Raw genomic sequence first — 12,105 nt, 5'->3', positions numbered from 1 at the left:
ATGCATCCTTGTGGGGCCCCAGTGTTGAGTATCAGCAAAGTGGAGGTGTTTTTTCCTACCTTCACCACCTGGGGGCGGCCCGTCAGGATGTCCAGGACTCAGTTGCACAAGGTGGGGTTCAGACCAAGGGCCTCAAGCTGAATGATGAGCTTGGACACTATGGTGTTGAATGCTGTGCTAGAGTCAATGAACAGCATTCTTACATAGGCATTCCTCTTGTCCAGGTGGGATAGGGCAGTGTGCAATGCAATGCGATTGCATCGTCAGTGGATCTATTGAGCGATAAGAGCGATAAGCAAATTGAAGTGGTTTTAGGGTGTCAGGTAAGGTAGAGGTGATATGATCCTTGACTAGTCACTCAAAGCACTTCATGATGACAGAGGTGAGTGCTACTGGGCGATAGTCCTATAGTTCTGTTACCTTTGCTTTCTTGGGTACAGGAACAATGGTGGACATCTTGAAGCAAGTAGGGACAGCAGACTGGGATAGGGAGAGATTGAATATGTCCGTAAATACTCCAGCCAGTTGGTCTGCGCATGCTCTGAGGACGCGGCTAGGGATGTCGGCAGCCTAGCGAGGGTTAACAAGCTTAAATATCAGCCAAGGAGAATTAGAGCCTACAGTTCTTGTTATCCTCAAAGCGGGCGAAGAAGGTGTTTAGCTTGTCCGGAAGCAAGACGTCTGTGTCTTTTACGTTGCTGGTTTTCCCTTTCCCTCGGCCGTGACTGAGCCGTTGAATTGCGACAAAACTGACATTTTGCCTGTTTGATTGCCTTTCGGAGGGAATAACTACACCGTTTGTATTCAGCAATATTCCCAGTCACCTTGCCATGGTTAAATGCGAGGGTTTGCGCTTTCAGTTTTGCGCAAATGTTGCCATCTATCCATGGTTTCTGGTTAGGGTAGTTTTGTTTGTTGAATTTTTACCCCTTTTTCTCCCCAATTTCGTGGTGTCCAATTGTTGTAGTAGCTACTATCTTGTCTCATCACTACAACTCCCGTACGGGCTCGGGAGAGACGAAGGTTGAAAGTCATGCGTCCTCCGATACACAACCCAACCTAGCCACACTGCTTCTTAACACAGCGCGCATCCAACCCGGAAGCCAGCCGCACCAATGTGTCGGAGGAAACACCGTGCACCTGGCAACCTTGGTTAGCGCGCACTGCGCCCGGCCCGCCACAGGAGCCGCTGGTGCACGATGAGACAAGGACATCCCTACCGACCAAGCCCTCCCTAACCCGGACGACGCTAGGCCAATTGTGCGTCGCCCCATGGACCTCCCGGGCTCGGCCGGTTACGACAGAGCCTGGGCGCGAACCCAAAGTCTCTGATGGCACAGCTGGCGCTGCAGTACAGCGCCCTTAACCACTGCGCCACCCGGGAGGCGTTGGTTAGGGTAGTTTTTAATAGTCACTGTGGGTACAACATCTCCTATACACTTCCTGATAAACTCCGCCACCGTATCAGTGTATTCATCAATATTATTCTCTGAGGCTACAGGAAGCATATCCCAGTCCGCGTGATCAAAACAATCTTGAAGCGTAGATTCCGTTTGGTCAGAGCAGCGTTGAATAGTTGAGTGTTTTAGTGGCGCGAGTATTACAGTCAATGTGTTGATAGAATTTAGGCAGCCTTTTTCTCATATTTGCTTTGTTAAAATCTCTAGCTACAATAAATGCGGCCTCAAGATATGTGGTTTCCAGTTTGCATATAGTACAGTGAAGTTCTTTGAGGGCCGTCGTGATATCGGCTAGAGGGGGGATACACGGCTGTCACTATAACCAAAGAGAATTATTTTGGGAGATAATACGGTCAGCATTTGATTGTGAGGTATTCTAGGTCGTGTGAACAAAAGGACTTGAGTTCCTGTATGTTATCACAATCACACCATGAGTCGTTTATCATGAAACATACACCCCCGCCCTTCTTCTTCCCAGAGAGATATTTATTCCTGTCTGTGCGATGAACTGAGAACCCAACTGGCTGGACGGACTCAGACAGTATATCACGAGAGAGCCATGTTTCCATGAAACAGAGTATGTTACAATCCCTGATGTCTCTCTGGAAATAAATCCTCTCCCTGAGCTCATCAACTTTATTATCCAGAGACTGAACATTAGTGAGTAATATACTCGGAAAAGGTGGGTGGTGTGCATACCTGCTAAGTCAGTTTAGAAGACCACGCGGAGTACCTCTCCTCCGCCGGCGCTGTTTTGGATCGGCCTCTGGAAAACGAACAATGGATCCGATTCGGGAAAGTTGTATTCCTGGTCGTAATGCTGGTAGTGCTGATGAGTTACCGCCGCTCTGATATCAAATAGTTCTTCCCGGCTGTATGTAATAATGCAAAAAAAGCAAATAATGTAAGAAATAACACATAATAAAACAAAATTCTGCAAAATTACCTAAGAGCTAAAAGCGCGGCAGCCCTCTCTGTCGGTGCCATTTTCCAACTTTTTTCCCAATTGAACACACACCTGTAGTGTGAGAAACAGTGTTTACTGGGAGTACTGAATACACACACACACAGTGTGAGGAACAGTGTTAACTGGGAGTACTTAACACACACACACAACCCCCTCTGGGGGAGGATATAAAGGTAGAGGTGCTAAGAATAAAGTTTGCTGTGTGTCCTCACTCTCACTACTTTCATGAACTCCAGACTCTACACCGAAAACCAGTCTATCCCCATAATTTGAATTTCAACAGCAGCAAGAATCCAAGTAGATGGAACAATGGGCAACAAATCAAGAATACAAATGTACATAGTTAACTATTTTGACAGTACCTAATGCATATTACAATATCATTATCATATGGTGAGGGAACACGCCTTCAGAATGAAGAATCCATAAACCCCAGACCAATTTATTTTTTTAATCTGTGACGTCAGTGGGCACGCAAAGTAGAGGAGTTGATACCGGCGAATGGACAGATCATGAAAGTCAGCAAATTTCTCCACATCTGAAAGATCACCCGGACAAGTGACGAATATCTGTCACATATTCGATACCAGAACCTTATATAATGGACGTATATTGCTGCAGACGCTTTCGCTGTTTTGATCCGATTCAAATTGACAGGGATGAACAACTTGCTAGCCTTCGGTAATGATGTGCCCCGTGCTCGAGACGTTAGCAAGCTAGATTCAAATTAAATGTGTTGTCATTACTTGAGAAAAAAAATCTGTCGATTTGAGAACAAAATATGTGGGGATTACTGCCGACTACGGTCAATTGACGAAATCTGACTGAGTTGTGAAAGCCTAAATGCTAACTAGCTAGCACACCAGCATTCCGAAACCAGCGTTAGCCAGCCAGCTAGGGACAAGGCACAGTTCTGTGCAGGTTGCTATGGAAGAGGTGGCGCTAGAACCACCGACGGACGCGCTCTGTGAAGGTAATGGAGATAGAACCACCAACTCCGAAGATCCCAGACCTAAAAGCCGACATCATCAACCCGAATTCGGGCCGAACCCGAGTAACTTTTCTCGGCTGTGCAGCAGGGACGAGGCGGAGAGGGCAGAGGCGCTGGAAGAACTGACCCAGAGCGTCATGTCCCGGTTGGGTCTGGACCGACCCGGTTCTGCTCGTCTCGATAAACACACTCTCCTGCAGCTGCTGCGGGTCTCCCGGTCCTGCCCCTTACAGGAGGTCCGCGAGAGGGCAGCGGAACTACTGCGGACTGCACAGGTAGGGCCCGAGCAACAGAGACAGCGAGACGGGTAACTAGCATGGTTTGCCAGTTGCCAGAAACGTTCATTTTTGCCTGAGAGGAGCAAATAATTTACACAATATGTCATTGACTCATGTCATTGATCCAGCTATGTGATGTTGCTCATCAAATGACAAGATTGAGGAGTTTCCATGAATTAAAGGTACATGAAGTCATGACGAACGATGATAACCCCAGTCAATGACAGTTAAGTTCCCAGCTGTCTTCTGTCAGTTGCCAGTTTGTTTCATCAGACAGTCGAGCACGGGATGATGTAAGACTAGGGCACGCCCCCGTTGAGCTCTTATCGAAACACCACGGCACGCTCACGATTCATTACATTACTGAAAGAAAACAGATTTACCGGGTCCTGTAGTTTTTTTGCTGTTAACATAGTATATATACCGCAGAGTTAACCTGTCAACTCCAGATGATGGTGAGTGTTTGGGAATGTGGATGGTTGTATATTATGAATTTGGTTCCTAGTATAAAAGCTGTTGCTCAGGTATCATGTTACAGTGTTACTTCAATTTGGGCTAACAGGGAGGCAGTTGTAACTGGCATCTGATATAGTAACTTCACTGTTCTAGATGGCTCTGGCACAAGTGTTTGGGTCTACTTAAGCCTGCGTCATGGCTATAACATACTGTAGATAGAACAATGACAGTCTAAGAATAAGAGCTAGAAATAAGGTGTTGTGTATTTGGTGGATCACAAAGCAGGAAACCAGTATTTCTACTTCTCTGTCCTGTAGAGGGATGTTTTTATTGAAGAAAATGTGGATGTTTGAGTTGGTGACGGAATTGTGTCATTCCATATAGTTATTCATGGTCTCTCTCTCTCGCTCTCTCTCTCACACACAGGAGCAAGGTGTTGAGATTCCTCAGGCTTTGGCCTCCGGTCCTAGTGCCTTCATCCCTGCACAAGTGGTACGTGTGTGTGCACGGATAAGCATATGACTATTACAGTGAGTGTGAGACAGTATCAGTTTGTCCATGATCTTACTGTGTGTGTTTCTGACTCCCTCTCAGATTTTGGATGAGGGACCAGATCAGGAAGTTCTGATAGAAGCCTTCCTCTCATTGGGTCGTTTTGACCACATCACCATGGTGATGGCCCTTCACCCCACCTACCTCAGCTGCTTCCTGCGTACCCAGCATGCTTTGCTGGAGCTGGATGGCCCGCTACCCCGCCCCTGGAGGCACTACATCGTTGTCATGGTGAGAGCATGTACTGCCTAAACTGAACCATAACTTCACAGAATCACTGATCAACAAATCACTTTACATCTCAAATAATGACTTATTATGTAATTACCTTACTCAAGCTGATCCCCTCAAACACACTGTCTCTCTCTACTTTCCCTCCCACTTTTTCTCTATTCTCTTTTCTCCCTCTCTCCCCAGGCTGCAGCTCGTCACCAGTGTTCCTACCTTGTCCAACAGCATAGTGCAGGGTTCCTGGAGGCGGGGGGGGAGGAGAGCTGGCTGGAGGGGCTACAACACACACACCCCAAAATACGCTGCCTACACACACTTAACAAGCTGCTGGCACACAGACCCTGGCTCATCACACAACAGCACATACAGGTGAGACACACACACACACACACACACACACACACACACACACACACACACACACACACACACACACACACACACACAGGTATACAGTAATGGTCGTCCACCCCCTCTCCTGCAGGAGTTGGTGTGTCCTGGGGCGGATGATCGTTGGTCATTGGCTGAGCTGATCCACGCAGTTGTTCTGATGACTCACTCTCATTCGCTGTCCTCCTTTGTTTGGGGGTGTGGCCTACACCCTGAGCCCGACCACATAGGAGGCCACGCCTTCTGCCCACCATCACCATCCAATAACATGCCACAAAGCCCTCACAGTCCCGCCCCCGAGGACGGCAAGCCAGAGGTGAGATTTGAGATGCAGTCTAGGTCGCTGGATAAGTGACAACATGTAAATCAGTCACTTATTTCCTTCTCTCTCTCTGTCAGGATGGAGTGACGGAGGTGGAGGCATTGATGAAGAGGATGGTGGAGTTACAACAGCAGGTGGAGGAGTGTAGTCAGGAAGAGATGATCACTCGCTTTGAGAGGGAGAGGAGCGAGAGCATACCTACTGGTACACACACACCTCCACTGCACATTTACGCACACGCTGTCTCACTCTGTGGCTGTTTTCCATGGCATTCTTTCTGACTTGTGTGTGTGTGTAGCAGTGGTACGGGGAGCCCCCTCTGACTTAGTGTTGAGGTTAGTGGAGGATCCAGAGTTCATCTATGAAGACTTCTCCATCCGAGGAGAACAGTCACCTCCTACCATGAGAGCACAGGTGTGTGTGTGTGTGTGTGTGAGAGAGAGGTGTGTGTGTATAATGTTTGCATGTCTGATTATAGGACTTCTCATGGGAAAGCTATGGTTGTTGGTGTGCATAAAAGATGCATGTACAATTTATAGTGTGTGTGTGTGTGTATATAGGACTACTCATGGGAAGACCATGGATTCTCCCTAGTGAACAGACTGTTACCAGACATGGGCCAATTACTGGAGGAGAAGTTCCAGGTACTACAACAAGTACCCTTTAACGTGTTGACCCTTCACCTCTGACATATTAACCAACACACACATCTGGTTTATACTCATGGAATGACGTCTTGTCTTCTGTCAGGTTGATACTGATGGAGTGTCTGTCAGGTTGATACTGATGGAGTGTCTGTCAGGTTGATACTGATGGAGTGTCTGTCAGGTTGATACTGATGGAGTGTCTGTCAGGTTGATACTGATGGAGTGTCTGTCAGGTTGATACTGATGGAGTGTCTGTCAGGTTGATACTGATGGAGTGTCTGTCAGGTTGATACTGATGGAGTGTCTGTCAGGTTGATACTGATGGAGTGTCTGTCAGGTTGATACTGATGGAGTGTCTGTCAGGTTGATACTGATGGCGTGTCTGTCAGGTTGATACTGATGGCGTGTCTGTCAGGTTGATACTGATGGAGTGTCTGTCAGGTTGATACTGATGGCGTGTCTGTCAGGTTGATACTGATGGCGTGTCTGTCAGGTTGATACTGATGGAGTGTCTGTCAGGTTGATACTGATGGAGTGTCTGTCAGGTTGATACTGATGGAGTGTCTGTCAGGTTGATACTGATGGAGTGTCTGTCAGGTTGATACTGATGGAGTGTCTGTCAGGTTGATACTGATGGCGTGTCTGTCAGGTTGATACTGATGGAGTGTCTGTCAGGTTGATACTGATGGAGTGTCTGTCAGGTTGATACTGATGGAGTGTCTGTCAGGTTGATACTGATGGAGTGTCTGTCAGGTTGATACTGATGGAGTGTCTGTCAGGTTGATACTGATGGAGTGTCTGTCAGGTTGATACTGATGGCGTGTCTGTCAGGTTGATACTGATGGCGTGACGTCTTGTCTTCTGTCAGGTTGTGTGTAGTCTAACCTACAACAGGATGGCGATGCACAAGGATGTGGACACACACACACTCCGCAAGGCTCTCTGGAACTACATACACTGCCTCTACGGAATACGGTCAGTCTCACACACACACACACACTTGTATGTTCATAACTGTGTGTGTTTGTGCACCTGGGTTTGTCTATTATACTGATGTTTTGTGTGTGTGTAGGTACGATGACTACGACTACGGAGAGGTGAATGTGTTGTTGGAGCGAGGCCTCAAGATGTTTGTGAAAACAGTAGCGTGTCATCCAGAACAGACTACAGATAGGATCTACTCTGCCTACTGGAGACTCTTCAGACACTCTGAGAAGGTACGCGCCACACACACTCATTCAAAACCATCGCTAAACACTCTGTCCATCTGTAGCTACCTTTCTTGTGTGTCAGGTGTGTTACTGACTGACTCTGTGTCTTCCTGTTTCTCTTTCTCCAGGTCCATGTCAACCTGCTGCTGATGGAGGCTCGACTACAGGCTGCTCTACTATACACACTACGGGCTGTCACACGCTACATGACATGACTACGGGCTGTCACACGCTACGTGACATGACTACGGGCTGTCACACGCTACGTGACATGACTACGGGCTGTCACACGCTACGTGACATGACTACGGGCTGTCACACGCTACGTGACATGACTACGGGTGGTCACACGCTACGTGACATGACTACGGGCTGTCACACGCTACGTGACATGACTACGGGCTGTCACACGCTACGTGACATGACTACAGGCCTGTCACACGCTACATGACATGACTACGGGCTGTCACACGCTACATGACATGACTACGGGCTGTCACACGCTACATGACATGACTACAGGCCTGTCACACGCTACATGACATGACTACAGGCCTGTCACACGCTACATGACATGACTACGGGCTGTCACACGCTACATGACATGACTACGGCCTGTCACACGCTACATGACATGACTACGGGCTGTCACACGCTACATGACATGACTACGGCCTGTCACACGCTACATGACATGACTACGGCCTGTCACACGCTACATGACATGACTACGGGCTGTCACACGCTACATGACATGACTACGGGGCTGTCACACGCTGCATGACTACGGGGCTGTCACACGCTACATGACTACGGGCCTGTCACACGCTACATGACATGACTACGGGGCTGTCACACGCTACATGACATGACTACGGGCTGTCACACGCTACATGACATGACTACAGGCCTGTCACACGCTACATGACCTGACTATGGGATGTCACACGCTACCTGACTACGGGCTGTCACGCTACATGACATGACTACTGGCTGTCACACGCTACATGACTACGGACTGTCACACTCTACATGACATGACTACGGGCTGTCACACGCTACATGACATGACTACAGGCTTGTCACACGCTACATGACCTGACTATGGGCTATCACACGCTACATGACATGACTACGGCCTGTCACACGCTACATGACCTGACTATGGGCTGTCACATACTACCTGACTACGGGCTGTCACACGCTACATGACATGACTACTGGCTGTCACACGCTACATGACTACGGGCTGTCACACGCTACATGACTACAGGCTGTCACACGCTACATGACATGACTACGGGCTGTCACACGCTACATGACATGACTACGGGCTGTCACATGCTACATGACATGACTACAGGCTTGTCACACGCTACATGACCTGACTACGGGCTGTCACACGCTACATGACATGACTACGGGCTGTCACACGCTACATGACATGACTACGGCCTGTCACACGCTACATGACATGACTTCGGGCTGTCACACGCTACATGACATGACTACGGCCTGTCACACGCTACATGACATGACTACTGGCTGTCACACGCTACATGACTACGGGCTGTCACACGCTACATGACTACAGGCTGTCACACGCTACATGACATGACTACTGGCTGTCACACGCTACATGACTACGGGCTGTCACACGCTACATGACATGACTACGGGCTGTCACATGCTACATGACATGACTACAGGCTTGTCACACGCTACATGACCTGACTATGGGCTGTCACACACTACCTGACTACGGGCTGTCACACGCTACATGACATGACTACTGGCTGTCACACGCTACATGACATGACTACGGGCTGTCACACGCTACGTGACATGACTACGGGCTGTCACACGCTACATGACATGACTACGGGCTGTCACATGCTACATGACATGACTACAGGCTTGTCACACGCTACATGACCTGACTACGGGCTGTCACACGCTACATGACATGACTACAGGCTTGTCACACGCTACATGACCTGACTACGGGCTGTCACACACTACATGACATGACTATGGGCTGTCACACACTACATGACATGACTATGGGCTGTCACACACTACATGACTATGGGCTGTCACACGCTACATGACTATGGGCTGTCACACGCTACATGACTATGGGCTGTCACACGCTACATGACTATGGGCTGTCACACGCTACATGACTATGGGCTGTCACACGCTACATGACTACGGGCTGTCACACGCTACATGACATGACTACGGGCCTGTCACACGCTACATGACTACGGGCTGTCACACACTACATGACTACGGACTGTCACACTCTACATGACTACTGACTGTCACACTCTACATGACTATGGGCTGTCACACGCTACATGACTACGGGCTGTCACACGCTACATGACATGACTACGGGCCTGTCACACGCTACATGACTACGGGCTGTCACACACTACATGACTACGGACTGTCACACTCTACATGACTACTGACTGTCACACTCTACATGACTATGGGCTGTCACACGCTACATGACTACGGGGCTGTCACACGCTACATGACTACGGGGCTGTCACACGCTACATGACATGACTACGGGCCTGTCACACGCTACATGACATGACTACGTCCTGTCACACGCTACATGACATGACTACAGGCCATCACACGCTACATGACATGACTACGGCCTGTCACACGCTACATGACGTGACTACAGGCCTGTCACACGCTACATGACCTGACTATGGGATGTCACACGCTACCTGACTACGGGCTGTCACACGCTACATGACATGACTACGGGCTGTCACGCTACATGACATGACTACTGGCTGTCACACGCTACATGACTACGGACTGTCACACTCTACATGACATGACTACGGGCTGTCACACGCTACATGACATGACTACAGGCTTGTCACACGCTACATGACCTGACTACGGGCTGTCACACGCTACATGACATGACTACAGGCTTGTCACACGCTACATGACCTGACTACGGGCTGTCACACACTACATGACATGACTACAGGCCTGTCACACGCTACATGACATGACTACAGGCCTGTCACACGCTACATGACATGACTATGGGCTGTCACACGCTACATGACTATGGGCTGTCACACGCTACATGACTATGGGCTGTCACACGCTACATGACTATGGGCTGTCACACGCTACATGACTATGGGCTGTCACACGCTACATGACTATGGGCTGTCACACGCTACATGACTACGGGCTGTCACACGCTACATGACATGACTACGGGCTGTCACACGCTACATGACTACGGGCTGTCACACGCTACATGACATGACTACGGGCCTGTCACACGCTACATGACATGACTACGGGCTGTCACACGCTACATGACTACGGGGCTGTCACACGCTACATGACATGACTACGGGCTGTCACACGCTACATGACATGACTACAGGCCTGTCACACGCTACATGACCTGACTACGGGCTGTCACACACTACCTGACTACGGGCTGTCACACGCTACATGACATGACTACGGGCTGTCACGCTACATGACATGACTACTGGCTGTCACACGCTACATTACTACGGACTGTCACACTCTACATGACATGACTACGGGCTGTCACACGCTACATGACTACGGGCTGTCACATGCTACATGGCATGACTACGGGCCTGTCACACGCTACATGACTACGGGCTGTCACACACTACATGACATGACTACGGGCTGTCACACGCTACATGACCTGACTATGGGCTGTCACACGCTACATGACATGACTACGGGCTGTCACACGCTACATGACATGACTACGGCCTGTCACACGCTACATGACATGACTACGGGCTGTCACACACTACATGACATGACTACGGGCTGTCACACACTACATGACATGACTACGGCCTGTCACACGCTACATGACATGACTACGGGCTGTCACACGCTACATGTCAAATGGGCTGTCACATTTCTACATGTCGAACGCTACATGACATAACTACGGACTGTAGCACGCTACATGACATGACTACGGGCCTGTCACACGCTACATGACATGACTACGGGCTGTCACACGCTACATGACATAACTACGGACTGTAACACGCTACATGTCAAACGGGCTGTCACACGCTACATGACATGACTATGGGCTGTCACACGCTACATGTCAAACGGGCTGTCACACGCTACATGACTACGGACTGTCACACGCTACATGACTACGGGCCCGTCATACGCTACATGACTACGGACTGTCACACGCTACATGACTACGGGCCCGTCATACGCTACATGACTACACACAGTTAATGTCTGAATCCGACAGTTCACATTGATCATAAGTCAATGTTGTGTTTATTCTGCTATGTGTAATAAACTGCCTATTTCGTGTTTGTGGTTATAATGCTACACATTATAGAGTTAGGTTGATCCAGTCAATCAATCAATCATCTCACTGTGTTAAACTATTATTGTACTAGCTACTGTGTTCACAGTGGCTGTTACCATTTAATGCTTCAGATCATACATAAGACAATTGAATGAATGGTTCATGTATTTTTTTAATGTACAATAAAATGTATTTTGTTATCAAAATCAA

The 12,105-nt window shown here is 48.8% G+C and overlaps 1 protein-coding gene and 1 long non-coding RNA gene across 3 annotated transcripts in view; one reads left to right on the top strand and one right to left on the bottom strand.

Annotated features, from left to right (window-relative positions):
* The window catches only part of LOC115128609 (uncharacterized), a 7,750-nt gene extending 4,114 nt beyond the window's left edge, over positions 1-3,636 (bottom strand). The window contains exons 1-2 of the long non-coding RNA XR_010463840.1: positions 3,546-3,636; positions 2,160-2,332 (exon numbers count right to left, since the gene is read on the bottom strand). This is a non-coding gene — a long non-coding RNA (uncharacterized LOC115128609). The remainder of the gene's footprint in view (positions 1-2,159; positions 2,333-3,545) is intronic.
* Positions 2,911-12,105, top strand: sesn2 (sestrin 2). 2 transcript variants are annotated; one of them, XM_029658576.2, is made up of 11 exons: positions 2,911-3,693; positions 4,579-4,644; positions 4,747-4,935; positions 5,122-5,304; positions 5,420-5,641; positions 5,725-5,851; positions 5,946-6,061; positions 6,208-6,291; positions 7,163-7,269; positions 7,367-7,511; positions 7,634-12,105. In XM_029658576.2, exons 1-11 carry the CDS (start codon positions 3,355-3,357, stop codon positions 7,718-7,720), a joined length of 1,665 nt encoding a protein of 554 aa, XP_029514436.2. In that variant the 5' UTR covers positions 2,911-3,354; the 3' UTR covers positions 7,721-12,105. The 2 variants fall into 2 exon arrangements, with proteins under 2 accessions (XP_029514436.2, XP_029514438.2); XM_029658578.2 differs by lacking the exon at positions 2,911-3,693 and adding an exon at positions 4,012-4,151.

This window comes from Oncorhynchus nerka, linkage group LG4, assembly GCF_034236695.1.
Source record: "Oncorhynchus nerka isolate Pitt River linkage group LG4, Oner_Uvic_2.0, whole genome shotgun sequence".
Classification (NCBI taxonomy): domain Eukaryota; kingdom Metazoa; phylum Chordata; class Actinopteri; order Salmoniformes; family Salmonidae; genus Oncorhynchus; species Oncorhynchus nerka.
Note: the sequence above shows the minus strand (reverse complement) of the source record. Positions and strands in the feature narration are given on the sequence as shown.